This window comes from Carcharhinus amblyrhynchos, chromosome 11 (genome assembly GCF_965287045.1).
Source record: "Carcharhinus amblyrhynchos chromosome 11, sCarAmb.v2.hapA, whole genome shotgun sequence".
NCBI lineage: Eukaryota > Metazoa > Chordata > Chondrichthyes > Carcharhiniformes > Carcharhinidae > Carcharhinus > Carcharhinus amblyrhynchos.
The window spans coordinates 95,268,687-95,287,007 of NC_137334.1; the positions used below are offsets into that span (position 1 = coordinate 95,268,687).

Sequence of the window (18,321 nt, forward strand, 5' to 3'; positions counted from 1 at the left end):
AATCCTGTTTTATGTTCCTAGGAAGTCTCTCTGCCCTGGTGTACCAGCATTCTATTACTCCACTGGCTCTGCCCTGCAAACTCGTAATCCCCAGCCGAGGTATGTAAAAACCACAACAGAAAAAGAAATTAGTCAATGAAGAGGGAGCTTTATTCTGCATCTAACCCCGTGCTGTACCTGTCCTGGGAGTGTTTGATGGGGACAGTGTAGAGGGAGCTTTACTCTGTATCTAACACCGTGCTGTACCTGTCCTGGGAGTGTTTGATGGGGACAGTGTAGACGGAGCTTTACTCTGTATCTAACCCCGTGCTGTACCTGTCCTGGGAGTGTTTGATGTTATTAATGTTCCATTTTCTGTTTTGAGAGTCCATTCCTGAGGAAGCAGAAAATCTGACTCATGAGTGAAAGGGTTTTTTGTGTTCGGAGCTCCCCTGTTGCTCGTGTTTGGCACGGACTCACATCCCACTATTGTTTAGTGCTAGGGTGGATCCAGGCATGTCGTAAACACCACACAGTGCGGAAACATCTGGACGTGCTGTAACTCCTTGTATCCAGGGCCCATACTGGCTAACTGTACGAGCTGGAATTGACCTCAGTGCCTTTTCTATTTTTTATTTCACTTCTCTGGCTACAGGAGCAGATCAGAGGCTGCAAATTCTGCAGCAAATAACTCACATCCCTGACTTCCCAGAGCCTATGCACCATCTACAAGGCAAAAGTCAGGAGCGTGATGGAATACTCCCCACTTACCTGCATGGTTACAGCCCCAACACTGAAGAAGTGGCAGCTGTGGGCACCACCTACAAGATGCATGCAAGTCTCACCAAGGCTCCTTAGGCAGCGCCTTCCAAACCCACGACCACTTCCATCGTAGTTCCCCCCCCAAGTCACTCACCATGCTGACTTGAAAATATATCACCCTTCCTTCACTGTCACTGGTTTAAACTCCTGGAAGTCCCTCCCTAACAGCGCTGTGGGTGTACCTACACTACATGGACTGCAGCGATTCAAGAAAACAGCTCACCACCACCTTCTCAAGGGGCAATTAGGGCTGGGCAATAAATGCTGGCCAGCTAGTGACGCCCACATCCTGTGACATAATGTTTAAAATTTCTCCTTGGGTGGTTTTTATTTTAAATTAAAGATGCCCTGGGAAAACAAGTGTGGAGTCAACCCTGCTGGCGACTGTGGTCCTGTACCTGTGTTCGAATGTCTGTGGACACGCTGGAACAGTATTGCTTACTGCTGTGATGCCTCTCATGATTGTTTCATTTCACTTGAGAAGATTGGTGCAAGCGTTCAGTGGAAGGAACAGGTTCAAGACGACAGTCTACACTGAGAGCTCAGATAGTTCAGTGATGCTGAGAATTGATGCATGTAGCACACTGTGGGGCGGACAGAAAGGCTCCTTAACTCTTCCTCTGCTCCCACCCCTAATCCAGTTCACCTCCTGGGACTGTACCGTTGTTTCAGCCCATTCCATTCTCCCACTGCCTGTACAAATACAGAATCTTTTCCTTTCCCCTCAGTCCCAGTTAGTGTGTTTCTCAGAAATGTTTGCATCTCCCATTGCTCATTCCCATTCTGCATTCCTCAAGGGGGCAACTCTGACACTTGCAACAGGATGTGGACTCCACCTCACGTACAAAACATGTTTAACCCTGTCCAAGCCACACTCATCCTGACAGAAAGCCCCTGTTACACAGGATTTCCACAGGATCCACTATCATTGCTGACTCTGCAGTTCTCACTGGATTGAGATTCTTTGCAACAAGTGGTTTGGCGCCATTAACTGACTCAAATTTTATAATCCCCTCACTGTAACACTCCCTCTCTCTGATCCATCTCCCTGTGATTAACCCTGTAAACCCCCCACTGTAACACTCCCACTCTCTGATCCAGCTCCCTGTGATTAACCCTGTAAACCCCCTCACTGTAACACTCCCACTCTCTGATCCAACTCTCTGTGATTAACCCTGTAAACCCCTCACTGTAACACTCCCTCTCTCTGATCCAGCTCCCTGTGATTAACCCTGTAAACCCCTCACTGTAACACTCCCTCTCTCTGATCCAGCTCCCTGTGATTAACCCTGTAAACCCCTCACTGTAACACTCCCTCTCTCTGATCCAACTCTCTGTGATTAACCCTGTAAACCCCTCACTGTAACACTCCCACTCTCTGATCCAACTCTCTGTGATTAACCCTGTAAACCCCTCACTGTAACACTCCCACTCTCTGATCCAACTTTCTGTGATTAACCCTGTAAACCCCTCACTGTAACACTCCCTCTCTCTGATCCAACTCTCTGTGATTAACCCTGTAAACCCCTCACTGTAACACTCCCTCTCTCTGATCCAACTCTCTGTGATTAACCCTGTAAACCCCTCACTGTAACACTCCCTCTCTCTGATCCAGATCCCTGTGATTAACCCTGTAAACCCCTCACTGTAACACTCCCACTCTCTGATCCAACTTTCTGTGATTAACCCTGTAAACCCCTCACTGTAACACTCCCTCTCTCTGATCCAACTCTCTGTGATTAACCCTGTAAGCCCCTCACTGTAACACTCCCACTCTCTGATCCAGCTCCCTGTGATTAACCCTGTAAACCCCTCACTGTAACACTCCCTCTCTCTGATCCAGCTCCCTGTGATTAACCCTGTAAACCCCTCACTGTAACACTCCCTCTCTCTGATCCAGCTCCCTGTGATTAACCCTGTAAACCCCTCACTGTAACACTCCCTCTCTCTGATCCATCTCCCTGTGATTAACCCTGTAAACCCCTCACTGTAACACTCCCTCTCTCTGATCCAGCTCTCTGTGATTAACCCTGTAAACCCCTCACTGTAACACTCCCTCTCTCTGATCCAGCTCCCTGTGATTAACCCTGTAAACCCCTCACTGTAACACTCCCTCTCTCTGATCCAGCTCTCTGTGATTAACCCTGTAAACCCCTCACTGTAACACTCCCTCTCTCTGATCCAGCTCCCTGTGATTAACCCTGTAAACCCCTCACTGTAACACTCCCTCTCTCTGATCCAGCTCCCTGTGATTAACCCTGTAAACCCCCCATTGTAACACTCCCACTCTCTGATCCAACTCCCTGTGATTAACCCTGTAAACCCCTCACTGTAACACTCCCTCTCTCTGATCCAACTCCCTGTGATTAACCCTGTAAACCCCTCACTGTAACACTCCCACTCTCTGATCCAACTCCCTGTGATTAACCCTGTAAACCCCTCACTGTAACACTCCCTCTCTCTGATCCAACTCCCTGTGATTAACCCTGTAAACCCCTCACTGTAACACTTCTTCTCTCTGATACTGATGCTGGCCTATGTTAGTCTATCCATTATAAATTAGGCTTTTCCACATGTCTGCAGTTTTCTGCATCACTGGCCATATTTGTCACGTCCTTCCACCGTTGATCCACAGGGCGGGGGGGGGGGGTCACTGGCTCCATTCTTTATCCAGCTGGTGATAAAGAATCACCAACAGTGCTTACTGTTGTCGCCACAGCTCCGTTACCTCCTGTCTCCCCCCTGGGATTTATCCTCAAATCCTCGAATTCTTTATCTAGATTTTACCCCTTGGTAACTTCATGCAGAAAGACTGAAGGTCCCACAAGTATTCTGAGGACACCCTTCTCCAAAGCAATTCTCCACCCATCCATGTCTCTGACATGGATCCATGCCCTGGACAAGCAGAAATCTCCTCAAGCTAAATACTTTTGCCTTCATTCCTGGGATATGGGCATCGCTAGTTAGACCTGGATTTATTGCCCATCCCTAATTGCCCTTGAGAAAATGGTAGTGAGCTGCCTCTTGAACCACTGCAGGCCCGACAATGCTGTTAGAGAGGGAATTCCAAAATTTTGACCCAGTGACAGTGAAGGAACGGTGATATATTTCCAAGTCAGGTTGGTGAGTGACTTGGAGGGGAACCTCTAGGTGGGGGGTGTTCCCAGGTATCTGCTGCTCTTGTCCTTCTAAGTAGAAGTGTTCATGGGTTTGGAAGGTGCTGCCGAAGGAGCCTTGGGAATTTGCTGCAGTGCGTCTTGTAGATGGTACATACGGCTGCCACTGTACATCAGTGCTGGAGGGAGTGAATGTTTACTTTGCTGAAGGGATGCCAGTCAACCAAGCTGCAAGCTTGTCCTGGATGGTGTTGAGCTTCTTGAGTGTTGTTGAAGCTGCGCTCATCCAGGCAAGTGGGGAGTATTCCATCACACTCCTGACTTGTGCCTTGTAGATAGTGGACAGGCTTTGGAGAGTCGGGAGTTGAGTCGTTCTCCTCAGGATTCCCAGCCTCTGCAGTCACTGTATTTATATTGCTTGTTCGGTTCAGCTTCTGGTCAGTAGGAACCCAGGATGTTGATAGTGGGGGATTCAGTGATGGTAATGTCAAGGGGGAAATGGTTAGCTTCCCTCTTGTCCACCACTAGGTGGACATTGCCTGGCACTTGTGTGACGTGATTGTCACTTGCCACTGATCACTGCTGTTGTCGAGATGTATGGGTCTGGAGTATTTCAGTATCTGAGGAATGTCGGGAAGACCAAAGCCACTGTCTTCAGTCCCCATCACAATCTCTGTCTTCGAAGCAGCCACTCCATCCCTCTCCTTGGCAACTGTCAAGGGCTGAATCAGACTCTGCAGAGCCCTGACCAGACACAGAGTTCAGCTTCTAACCGAATATTGGTGCCATTCTTAACTGGAATATTTCCATTCCTGTAACGTTATCAGACTCTGCTGCTGTCTCCCTCATTTACTGCTGGAACTCACATCCATGCATTTGTTACCTCGATATTTGGTTATTCTAACACCCTCGTGGCCTCCCTCCCACCATGCCCTCTCTATAAACCTGAGCTCCTCCAGATTTCTACTGCCCCTGTCCTAGCACACACCATGTACCATTCCCCCAGCACCCCTGTGCTTGCTCACCTACATTCCTTCCTGCTCAAGCAATGCCTCCAATTTGAAATTCTCATCCCTGTTTTTAGACCCCTCCATGGCCTTGCCCCTTTCTATCTCCATCATCTCCTCCAGTGCCTTAACTCTCCGAGTGCTCTGCGCTCTTCAAATTCTGTTTCAATTTCCTTATTCCTGACTTTAATCACTCCACCATTAGCAGCAGTGTTACAGCTGCCTGGATCCCAGCTCTGGAATTCCCTCCCTAAACCCCTCCGCTCCTCCATCCCTCTCCTCTTCTTTAAGTTGCTCCGTTAAGATGATGGCAATGTCAGGGGTAAGTTTTTCACTCAGAGGATGGTAAGTGCGTGGAATCGGCTGCCGGCGTGGTGGTGGAGATGGATTCGCCTCACTCTCACTCTCACTCTCTCACTCACTCTCACTCTCTCACTCTCATTCTCACTCACTCTTGCTCACTCTCTCACTTTCGCTCGCTCTCTTACTCTCACTCTCTCTCTCTCATTTTGTCACTCTCATTCTCACTCTCACTTTCATTTTCTCTCACTCTTTCACTTACTCTCAGTCCCTCTCACTCTCTCACTCTCATTTTCTCACTCTCATTCTCACTCTCACTTTCTCTCACTCTTTCACTTACTCTCAGTCCCTCTCACTCTCTCACTCACTCTCTCTCTCAAACACTCCCTCACTTTCTCTCACTCACTCTCACTCACACTCTCTCATTCACACTCACTCTGTCATTCTCACTCTATCACTTTCTCACTTTCATTTTCTCTCACTTACTCACTCTCACTCCCACTCACTCTCTCATTCTCCCTGACTCTCATTCTTACTCCCTCTCTCTCTCTCAGTCTCTCACACTCCCTCACTCTCACTGTCTCTTACTCATGTCACTCCCTCTCACTCTCTCTCACACTCTTTCACCCAAACTTTCTTTCACTGTCACTCAGTCTCACTGTCTCTCACTCACTCACTCTCACGCTTTTTCTCTCAGTCTCATTCTCATTCTCAAACATTCTCTCTCTCTCACTCACTCTAGTTCACTCTCTCACTCATTCTCACTCGCTCTCTCACCCAATCTCATTCTTAATTTATCTCACTCTCTCTCAGTCACTCACTCACTCTCACTCTCTCACTTACTGTCTCTCACTCTCACTCTCACCCTCTCGCACAACTATCTCACTCTCTCTCAATCAATCTCACTCACTCTCTCGCTCTCACTCGCTCTCTCACTCTCTTTCACTCTCACTCTCACTCTTATTCACATTCTCAATCACTCACACTCACTCTCTCTCTCTCACTCATTCACTCTCACTCTTTCACTCTCATTCTCCCTCACTCTCATTCTCTCATTCACTCTCTCTCACTCTCACTCATTCTCACTCTCACTCAGTCTCGCTCTCTCTCATTCTTACCCTCTCACTTACTTTCTCGCCCTCTCAATCAATCTCACTCACTGTCTCACTCTCACTCTCTCACTCTCTTTAACTCTCTCTCTTACTCTATCTCACTCTCATTCTCACTCACTCTCTTGCTCACTCAATCTATTCTGTCTTTCATTCTCATTCTCACTCTCTCACTCACTCTCACTTGCTCTCTCATTCACTCTCACTCTCTCTCTCACTCACTCATCCACACTCTCACTCACTGTCTCTCACTCACTCACACTCTCTCTCTCACTCTCACTCACTCACTCTCACTCACTCACTCAGTCTCATTTGCTCTCTCACTCTCACTCTCTCTCACTCTCATTCTCTCTCACTAACTCTCTCATTCTCCTTTAATCACTCTCACTCACTCTCTCACTTACTCTTTCACTCTCATTCTCACTCACTCAGTCTTGCTCTCTCTCTCACTCATTCTCTCTCACTCTCATTCTCTCACTCACTCTCACTCTCTCACACTCTCACTCTCTCTCTGTCATTCTCTCTCACTATCTCACCTACTCTCACTCCCACTCTCTCTCTTACTGTCCCTCACTCACTCTCTCTCTCATTCTCTCTCACTCTCCTATTTACTCACTTTCACTCACTCTCTCACTCATTTGCTCTCACTCTCACTCACTCTTAATCTCTCTCTCATTCTCACTCTCTCTCATTAACTCTTTCACTCTCTCTCACTCACTCTCTCTCATTCTCTCACTCACTCTTTCACTCACTCCCACTCTCACACTCCCTCACTCTCACTCACTCTCATGCTCTCTCACTCTCTCACTTTCTCTCACTCTCTCTAAGTCTCTCTCTCACTCTCCCTCATTCTCATTCTCTCTCACTCTCATTCTCACTCACTCTCACTCTCTCACTCACATTCACTCTCTCACTCACTCTCACTCACTCTCTCATTCTCACTCTCTTTCACTCTCATTCTATCTCACTCTCTCACTTACTCTCACTCTCTCTAACTCTTTCTTACTCTCTCTCACTCTCACATTCTCTCACTCTCTCTCACTCTCTCATTCACACTCTCGCTCTCTCACTCTCATTCTCTCTCACTCTCTCACTTTTACTCCCTCTCACTCTCTCACTCTCTCTCACTCTCGCATATACTCACTCTCTCTCGCTCTCTCAGTCACTCTCTCTCACTCTCACTTTCACTCTTTCTCTCATTCTCACCCACTCTCTCTCATCTCACTCTCACCCTCTCTCACTCTCACTATCTCTCACTCTGTCTCACTCACACTCATTCACTCACTCTCACTATCTCTCTCTCTCACTCACTCTCATTCACTCACTCTCACTCTCATTCTCACTCATTCTCACTCACTCTCACTCATCTCTCACTCTCTCTCACTCACTGTCTCACCCTCACTCTCATTTACTGTGACTCACTCTCTCACTCTGTTTCACTCGCTCATTCTCATTCTCTCACTCAATCTCACTGTCTCACTCTGACTCTCTCTCACTCTCTCTCACTAACTTTCTCACTCTCACTCTCTCACTCACTCTCGCTCTTTTTTTCTCTCTCACTCTCACTCTCTCATTCTCACTCTCATTCTCTCTCACTCACTCTTACTCACTCTCTCACTCTCTTACACATTTTCTCACTCTTTCTCACTCTCACACTCACTCGCTTTCTCACTCTCACTCTCTCTCGCTCCCTTTCACTCTCTCATTCCCACCCACTCTCACTCACTCTCCCACTCTTTCACACTCTCTCACTTTCTCACTCTCACTCACACTCACTCGCTTTGTCACTCTCACTCTCTCTCACTCTCTCTCTCACTCTCTCTCACTCTATATCACTCTCTCACTCGCTGACTCCCTCTCACTCTCATTCACTTAATCACACTCACTCGCTCTCTCACTCTCACTCACTCTCTTGCTCTCACTCATTCACTCTCACTCACTCACATTCACTCACTCACTCTCTTACACTCAGTCTGTCTCAGTCTCTCAACTCACTCCCTCTCACTTTCTCACACTCACTCACTCACTCATTGATACAGTTGAAGTTTCTCTCAGGTGGATGTATATACCAAGGCTCTGTTTTGAAGTTGAGTGGGGTTTCTGTTTTATTCCTCAATGAAAAAGACTATCTGGGTCATTTTCACATTGTTCTTTATGGGATCTTGCTGTGCATGCATTGGTTGCCAGATTTTCGAGATTACAGCAGCAATGACACATTAACAGTATGCCATTGTGAAATATTTGGGATCTCTGGAGATTGCGAAAAGTGCATGAGAAATACAAATCTTTTTTCATTCAGATCCAGTGGATAAAACACCTGAACCAGCCGTGCCTGCAAACTCCGCTACAGAGCTTCTGAAGCAGGGAGCAGGTGAGTACTCAAACTCCCCCCTCTCCAGCATGGATAATCTGGCCTGGTGGGGGTGAGCAGGAACTGCAAATGCCCCTGAGGTTAGGGAGTGATCCAATGCCTTAGACAGCACAATGTGTGGGTGAGGTTAGAGTTTAGCCTGACTGTGAAGCCTTCAGCAGTTGAACAGTCTGCTACACTCAGATTATTCTCTGCTGCTCTGTCTGGGTAGGTGGTGGGATCAGCAGAGTTGCTTCATTTTCCAGACTCTGCTAGTGCTTCCCATTTCACTCGTGCTTCCCTGCTGTCTGTGTCCCATTGCAAACAGTCCCAGTGAGCGGTGCCTTTTGTTAAGGGCAGGAACGGCTCTGTATAAAGTAGAGAATGGGAGACAGAAGATCAGAAGCTCTGCGTTCAATATTCTCAGCCTCAGTGTGAGGTGGGTGCAGGCTGGGTTGAAGTTGCTGGGAAAATTTGGGAAAATAAGCAGGAACCATGTCAGGATAGCTTAGTGACATGATCCTGAAGCAAGGAAGCACCCAGATTGGCTGCATGGAGACCAACAGGGAGGGTAAAGCCCCTTTGTGGGGCAATTATGTGTAGAGACCTCCAGCTCTGTGGTGGCAGCCTCGCAATGGCAGTCGGATGCAATGGGAGAGGTGAGATGTGGGGCATTGGAACCAGAATCTCTATTCCCCACAGGGGGCCGTGGGCAGATTTCCAAGCTGATCAGAGGGTTTGACCATTTATCCTGATCTCTCCATGAATGCATCCATATTGAGGCACCTTCAGGCTCTCTGAGCTGCCTGTACAGTGATCATCTTGCTCCATGATACAGCTCAGGCTCACAGGCTCAGGAAGACACATGTTTGGACACCAAGTTCACTGCTGCAAGATGGTGCTACCAGTCTTAGAACCCCCACCTGCTTCCAACACTGGGATTCCAAAGACCATCACTCCTTTTTGTCCATTGGCCATATCCTGCTGGTGTTTTTTATTCATTCGTGGGACAGGGGTGTCGCTGGCTGGTCAGCATTTATTGCTCATCCCTAGTTGCCCAGGGGCAGCTGAGAGTCAGTCACATTGCTGTGCCTCTGGAATCTCATATAGGCCAGACCAGGTAAGGATGGCTGATTTCCTTCGCTAAAGGAACATTAGGGTTTTTCCGATAATCAACAATAGTTTCATTTCATCAGTAGGTTCTTAATTCCAGATGTTTTATTGAATTCAATTAGAATTTGAACCGGCATCCCCACACCACTAGATGAGTTTCTGGATTGATAATCCAGCAATAATATCACAAGGCCATCGCCCCCACACTCCTGCTCACTTTTGTTGGAGTCTGGTCTTGATTTCACACAGAATAGCAGACAGGCACTGGCTAGACACCTCCTGACAGCAGCTCAAGGCAAGTCCCTAACCAGGAATAGAGCAGAACCTGAGTGTAAACATGACCCTCAGTATCTCCCAAAAAGGAGAAGCTTTGGAAGGTGACTGATAACCACTAGTTCTCGAGACAAGAGAGACTACAGAGATATCAACAGGTTCAGTGAGATATTGACAGTCTCAGAGAGTTATTGACAGGCTCAGAGAGACATTGACAGGCTCAGTAAGTGGGTAACAAGGTGGCAGTATGTTGAGAAGTACGAGGTTATTCATCTTTTTGAAAAGGTCACTTTGAGTTTGCATTTTGTACTTTTGTAGAACAATATCAGTGAAAAAGAAATGCTATATGAAAACCTGCCTGTAGGGTGCGCTGAATGCCAAGTCCAGGAAGTATCCTTATTTTGGAGGGAAAGGAATAACGGAAAGTTCTTGATTCTTTTTTCCTGGGAAGTTCAGTTCAGAAGCAGAATCATTGAATAGAATCCCTATAGTGTGGAAGGAGACCATTGAGCCCATTGTGTCTGCACCTACAACAAACCCACCCAGGCTCTATTCCCATAACCCCACGTATTTACCCAGCTAATGCCTCTGACACCAAGGGGCAACTTAGCATGACCAATCAACCTAACCCACACATCTTCGGAGCACCCGGAGGAAACCCACGCAGACGCATGGAGAATGTTCAAACACCACACAGATGGTGACCTGAGGCCAGAATTGAACTAGTCCCTGGTGCTGTGAGACAGCAGTGCTAACCGCTCTGCCCCAGATCTTTGTATGTATGTGCTTGTATTTGTGTGTGCCTATGTGGTGAGTGAGTAAGAGTGCGTGTGTGTGTGTGTGGGGTGAGTGAGTAAGACTGTGTGAGTGTATTTGTAAGTGTGACAAAACACTACAAATGTTGATGAGAATGAGATTATCATGAAAGTTTTTTTATTAGTCACAAATAAGGTTTACATTAACACTGCAATGAAGTTACTGTGAAATTTGCCTAGTCACCACAGTCCGACACCTGTTCGGGTACACTGAGGGAGAATTTAGAATGGCCAATGCACCCTAACCAGCACGTCTTTCAGATTGTGGGAGGAAACCAGAGCACCCGAAAGAAACCCATGCAAACACAGGGAGAATGTGCAAACTCCGCACAGACAGTGACCCAAGCTGGGAATCAAACCCAGATCCCTGGTGCTGTGAGGCAGCAGTGCTATCCACTCGGGTCGTTAGATCCAGCTAGTCTGGACTGTGACCTGTATGTTGAGCAAATGGAACAGTTTTCGAGATTACAGTAAGAATGAAAATCATCACTTTCCTGAGAAATTTCATTGGCCCTAATAAGCCAGCAGATAAAAGTTTTAACCCCAGAGCAGCAGTTATTGCTGAGAGATTCTGCAAGGAGGAGTGCAGCATGAGGGTAAGTCAGTTACTCAGTCCCTGACTGAGTTGAGAAAATTAGTGGAACATCACAGGTTACCTGGAAGAAACTTTGTGCGGTTGCTTGGTTTGTGGAGTAAGAAATGAAAGAATTCAATGTGGATTGTTAGCAGAGCGGCAATTGATGCTGAAGAAAGCTTTCGAGATTGTGCAAAGCAGTAAATGCTGGCCCAGCCAGCAACATTCAGGTCCCAGGAATGAATAGAAAAAAAGCATAGAAATGGCAGAGAAACAAGCTGGAGATGTGAAGGCACATTCCAATAATGCTGAAGTTAAAGTTGTAATGGAAAGGGCAGAATGCAAAAACCTGAAAGTGGAAACCTGCTGAAAGCTGCTACCGTGGGAAAAAGGGACATATACAGCTTGCTTTTGATCAAAGGCTGATCACAGCGAAACAGTCTCGTCACAAAGAGCATTCAGACCAGTCCTGCATGACTGTTTAAAAAAATGCACTGCTGGGAAACAAAATCTGAAATGTTGCAAGTCTAGATGATCCAGAAAGTGAAACTAACAGCGGCAATGCAAATTGTATCACATTCAGTCTGAAATGAGGTGAAAGCATTGCTTTACATGGCAAAGTGGTTCAAATGGTGGTTAACACCAACTTAGTTATTGCGTCAGAGAATGTTTTTGAAGAAATGCCTATTGGAGAAAGCCCTCCTCCAGCTCAGCCTGTGAATATCCGGAAAAATGTCAATAGACAGCAAAGTTACCGCTTACTGTGGAAGAGAATTGCCCGTCCCTTCTAGGCAGAAGCTGGCTGAATGAAATAAAGTGGATTGCAGCCCCATGTATGAAATGAAGTGGATTGCAGCCCCATGTTGCAGTCCTTATTAGACACACACACTGTGTCATCAAAGAAGGATTCACTACTCAACATGACAGAAAATTCAGCAAGAACTGGAACAGGTTGAAAGCCCCCAGATCATCGGGGAAGTTGACTGTGCTGAATGGGCAGCACAATTGTCCCAGGAGTGAAAGGTGACGGGTCTATCAGAAAACATGGTGACTATAAATTCACCAAAAGCCTGTCCTGGATGTACTGCTACCAAAAAATAATTATTTTCAATGTTGATGTGGGAGAGGAATCACGGAATCATATCAAGGCAGCACCACTGAATAATGTGCTGAAGAAGTTTGCAAAATGGGATCAGTCACAGAGTTGCCTGGAAAGATTTAAGTGGCACATTTCAATGACAAGTTGCCCCTCAGCCTGACTTGTACACTTTCTGGTTGGAGCTGTCACGCCCAGTACACATTTCCTGATGGCAAAGAAAGGCCCATTACATGAGCCTCACACACATTGTCCACGGCAGTACAGACTACACTCAAATTGAGAAGGAAGTTCTTGGATGAATTTGTGGGATTAAGAATTTCCACCATTAACTTCAGACCAGAAGCCTTTGACCTGGCTGCTAGCTCAAAGTCATTCAGCTGAGACTTGTTGCTACAAGCCTGCAAAGGAGCCCCTCACATTGATAATATATTTAGAACGTTATCCACGGCCTCTTGTGTTTGAAGACAGTTGCCGGTAATGAAATAAAATGGACTTCCCGTTTTTCGTACTTGGAATATAGTGTTCAATTCTGGTCGCCACACGATCAGAAGGATGTGGAGGCTTTGGAGAGGGTACAGAAAAGATTTACCAGGATGTTGTCTGGTATGGAGGGCATTAGCTATGAGGAGAGGTTGGAGAAACTTGGTTTGTTCTCACTGGAACGAAGGAGGTTGAGGGGAGACCTGATAGAAGTCTACAAGATTATGAGGGGCACGGACAGAGTGGATAGTCAGAAGCTTTTTCCCTGGGTGGAAGAGTCAATTATAAGAGAGCACAGATTTAAGGTGCGAGGGGCAAGGTTTAAAGGAAATGTACGAGGTAAATTTTTTACACAGAGGGTAGTGGGTGCCTGAAACTCACTACCAGGGGAGGTAGTGGAAGTGGAAGCAGAAACGGTAGTGAGTTTTAAGGGGAGTCTTGACAAATACATGAATAGGATGGGAATGGAGGGATATGGTCACCAGAAGGGTAGGGGGTTTTAGTTCAGTCGGGCAGCATGGTCGGTGCAGGCTTGGAGGGCCGAAGGGCCTGTTCCTGAGCAGTAATTTTCTTTGTTCTTTGAGGCCACTGGTCTTATCTGCTTCCGAGCACAAAATTACTTCTCATTCCACTGAGAATTATGGAAATGTGGATGGACTTTCCAGGCTGCTGTTACACCAGAGCTCTCCCAGCAGAGCTACTGCTTTCAATGGAAGCCAGTAACCATGTGTCGGTTAGGTTGATTGGCCCTTATTGTCAGTGGGATTGGCAACATAAATTTATGGGGATAGGGCCTGGGTGGGATTGTTGTTTGTGTAGACTCAATGGGCTGAAGGGCCTCCTTCTGCACTGTAAGGATTCTAAGATTCTATGTTAGCTGATCAAAATGGATCAAATTTGATTTGAAATGCAGAAGGATGTTGTGCTGTCCAAAGTTTACCTTTAATCATAGAAAGATTAGTGTGCAACCCAAGAAATAACTACTGAGCTTGTACCTTACTCCAGGTGGGAGCTGACTCTGCAAGATGATTGTTTGTTATAGAACATAAGAAATAGGAGCAGGAGTAGGCCATCTAGCCCTTCGAGCCTGCCCCGCCATTCAATAAGATCATGGCTGATCTGTCGTGGCTCAGTTCCACATTCCCGCCCTCTCCCCATAACCCTTAATCCCCTCTCTTATCAAAAACCCATCAACCCGCGTCTTAAAAATATTTAGCGAGGCAGCCTCCACCACTTCAATGGGCAGAGAATTCCAGAGATTCACCACCCTTTGAGTGAAGAAGTTCCTCCTCAACTCTGTTCTAAACCCCCCCCTTTTATCTTGAGGCTGTGCCCCCTAGTCTTACTGTCCTTTCTGAGCGGGAAGAGTCTCTCCACCTCTATCCTATCCATCCCATTCATCATCTTATATGTCTCAATGAGATCTCCCCTCATTCTTCTAAACTCTAACGAGTACAAGCCTAGTTTATTCAGCCTCTCCTCATAGCTCAACCCCCTCAACTCTGGTATCAGCCTAGTAAACCTCCTCTGCACTCCCTCCAAGGCCAAAATATCCTTGCGTAAGTGCGGCAACCAAAACTGCACACAGTATTCCAGCTGCGGCCTCACCAGTGCTCTATACAGCTGCAGCAAGACCTCCCTACTTTTATATTCAATCCCCCTTGCTATGAAGGCCAGCATCCCATTAGCCTTCCTGACCACCTGCTGCACCTACAGGCTGGGTTTTTGCGACTCATGCACAAGGACCCCGAGGTCCCTCTGCGAAGCAGAATTATTATTCCTCCAAAATTCCAAACACAAATGTTAAAAGAACTTCACCTCAGTCACATGGGAATTGCTAAGATGAAAACATTGGCTCGTCTCCATGTCTGGTAGCCACACCTGGATAAAGACACCAAAGGCTAGGTCACTGCCTGTCCTCCATGCCAAATAATGAAGTCTTCTTCTACACCTGCCCCATTGCATCCGTGGACTTGGCTGTGGGAGAGACGTCATGTGGACTTTAATGGACCACTTCTTGAACATATGTTCTTGATTGTGGTGGAAACTCACACAAAGTGGTCCCATGTTACTCCTATGAAGTTGATGACTTCAACAAAGAGCACGGATTCACTATTTTTGGATTGCCCGGCTGGAATGGATTGTGTCTGACAATAGGCCACCGTTCATATCATGTGAAGCTCAAACCTTTCTGAAAAACAAGGGGATCGCGTGGATTCTCATCTCGTCTCAGCACTCATCCTCAAAAGATGAAGCAAAGAGCTTTGTCCAGATCTTCAAAATTTTTTTTTTAAACTTTATTCCAATCCAATCAAGTCAAATTCAACCCAGTTCAGAGTCCCAACAAGTTGGGACATTCCCGATCCAAGCTGACAAGACAGGGCTCTCACCTCCTGTCTTGGGCTTGATCTACATGATCCAAGCTGACTGGAGTAGGTGTAGCTCCTCCTCCAGGGCTTGATCTTATTTGCATCTTAGCCAAATGGCCGAGATGCCGCTTTAAAAAATTGCTTCAAATGAAGCTGAAATGTAACCTAATGACTTCAACCAAGTGCAGCATATCGATACTACACTTGATCTTAGCCAAAAGTGTCCAGATCTTCAAAATGACCACATTGAAGGGCAGGGCACAAACTGACCTGAACTTGAAGCTGACAATCTTTTGGATAATGCAATGAAACACTCCACTCTTAACATCAGACTGATGTTGGGAAGGTGACTGTGTACCAGAATGGATTTGCTGTGTCTGGAATTCAAAGCAACTTGATCACAAAAGGTGACAAAATACTGGTAAACCAGTTTGTGAGTTTAATCTGGATTAGACTGTGTCAGAACTTGCTGGAATGGAACACCTGCTTTTTTTAAGTTTATACATGGGTGTCACTGGCTGGGCAGCATTTATTACCTATCCCCAGTTGCCCAAGGGCAGTTAAGAGTCAACCACATTGCTGTGACTCTGGAGTTACATGTAGGCCAGACCAGGTAAGGACAGCAGATTTCCTTCCCTAAAGAACATTGGTGAACCAAATGAGTTTTTCCGACAATCAACAATGGTTTCATAGTCATCAGTAGATTCTTAATTCGCGATATCGCCAAAGTGTTTCCTGGAAGAATCCTCAAATGTCAAAGACACTGACCTGTGATTCTGTCTTTTCCTGTGGGATCTGGAAAAGATAACTGACCAGATCAGAGAAATCAAACCCAAAGAACCAAACTTCCAGGGATCTCCAGTGGAAAATTTCAAGGAAACATGTACTTCAGCTACTGAAACCCAGCTCGATTTAAATGTAGCCGCAACAGACCTGTAGCTGCGGTAGACCTGTAGCTGTGATAAACCTGTAGCTGTGTCTATGAACTGGAAGAGAAACAAATGAACAACAGAAACCAAAAGAGAGAACGCTGAAAAATCTCAGCAGATCTGGCAGCATCTGTAAGGAGAGAAAAGAGCTGATGTTTCGAGTCCAGATGTCAAAATGAACAGCAGGACCTTCTATTCCCAAGCAACCTATCCCAGATACCCAAGCCTCTCCCCTCCTCGCAAAACCAAAGTGAATTTGCAAACCGGCTGACCAATTTTTCCTGACTAAAGAGCGAGGAAATGTTTGTGCTTTTCTAAAAGAACATTTTAGTTAAAAGGAAATGCCAGATAGTAAACCTGCCAGTAGAGTATGCTAAAAACCAAGTCTCATAAGAACATAAGAAATAGGAGCAGGAGTAGGCCATCTAGCCCTTCGAGCCTGCCCCGCCATTCAATAAGATCATGGCTGATCTGTCGCTGCTCAGTTCCACTTTCCCGCCCTCTCCCCATAACCCTTAATCCCCTCGCTTATCAAAATCCCATCAACCCGCGTCTTAAAAATATTTAGCGAGGGAGGGAAAGGAATAAGAGAGTTCTTCCTTTCATGGGAAGCTCAGTTCAGAAACAGATACAATAGTGAGTGACTGACTGAGTGAGTGTGTGCATGAGTTAATGTGAGCGAGTTTGTGAGTGAGTGTATTTGTGTGCACGTGTGTGTACGCATGTTCGTGTGCATGTGTGTGTGCAAGTCTGCGTGAGAGTGTGAGCGTGTGTGCATGTGTGTGTTTGTGTGACTGTGTGTGCATGTGTGTTCGTGTGTGCATGTGTGTTCGTGTGTGTGTGTGCACACGTGTGTGTGTGTGCGTGTGTGTGTGTGAGTAGGAGTGTGTGTGTGTGTGTGTGTGGACAGACTGCTGCATCTGCTGCGTAATTTCACATTCAGCCTGTTCTCACATCCCGGTGCTCAGTGTGTGATGATCTCTGTATGTGTCTCTTCCTGCAGCGTGCAACGTCCTGTTTGTGAATTCGGTGGACATGGAGTCACTCACTGGACCACAAGCCATTGCCAAGGCCATCTCGGAGACTCTCCTGGTCCAGCCACAACCCAGTGCTACTGTCGTCCACTTCAAAGTCTCCTCCCAGGGAATCACCCTGACTGACAATCAGAGAAAGTAAGAGATCTCCCACTGCTGCTGGTTCTCAATGTGATCTGTGACTGCCGGTGAGACAGAGTGTGTGTGTGTGTGTGTGTGTGTGTGTGTATCTATCTGTACAGCTACCTCAGCCTCTTTATAGCTATTAGTGTCAGGATCTATAATACAACCAGGTAAGATGGAGACTCAGAAAATTCAGTTTATATTGGCAATTTGTTTATTTTATCGTTCACATGGGCATTGCTGGCAGGCCTTGTGTTTGTCACCCTTCCCTAATTACCTTTGACCTGGGTATCCAGGTTGGCCATTTCTGAGGGCAGTCAACCACACTGCTGTGGCTCTGGAGTCACATGTAGGCCAGACCAGGGAAGGACAGCAGATTTCCTTTCCTAAAGGACATTCTAAACCAGAGGGGCTTTTACAACAATTGGCAATGGTTTCATGGTCACCATTACGGAGACTAGTTTTATATTCCAGATTTATTAATTGAATTTAAATTTCACCAGCTGCTGTGGTGGGATTTTAACCCCTGTCCCAGGACATTAGCCTGGGTCTCTGGATTACTAATCCAGTGACATTACTACTTGACCAACATCTCTCCCAAGGTAGGGAAGCTCTGAGAGAGAGGGAGTGCCAAAGCTTGGTGCCTGTTCTGGTTTGGTCAGGTTAGGGTCTTGTCCAGAACACACATTGAATCCTGACGATTTCCTGGATTTTGTTGTTGTTGTTGCAGACTTTTCTTCCGACGTCACTATCCAATCAGCAGTGTTACATTCTGTGACCTCGATCCCCAAGAGAGAAGGTAAAGACAATTGCCTGGGCACATGTGTGT

At 46.5% G+C, this 18,321-nt stretch overlaps 1 protein-coding gene across 12 annotated transcripts in view; it reads left to right on the forward strand.

Annotated features, from left to right (window-relative positions):
• Positions 1 to 18,321, forward strand: part of tns1b (tensin 1b) — a 590,459-nt gene that overhangs the window by 564,422 nt on the left and 7,716 nt on the right. For all 12 annotated transcript variants that reach the window (XM_080199610.1, XM_080199614.1, XM_080199612.1 and 9 more), the window contains 4 exons: positions 22 to 99; positions 8,633 to 8,704; positions 17,339 to 17,507; positions 18,223 to 18,291. In XM_080199610.1, coding sequence (XP_080055736.1) covers positions 22 to 99; positions 8,633 to 8,704; positions 17,339 to 17,507; positions 18,223 to 18,291 — 388 coding nt within the window. The remainder of the gene's footprint in view (positions 1 to 21; positions 100 to 8,632; positions 8,705 to 17,338; positions 17,508 to 18,222; positions 18,292 to 18,321) is intronic.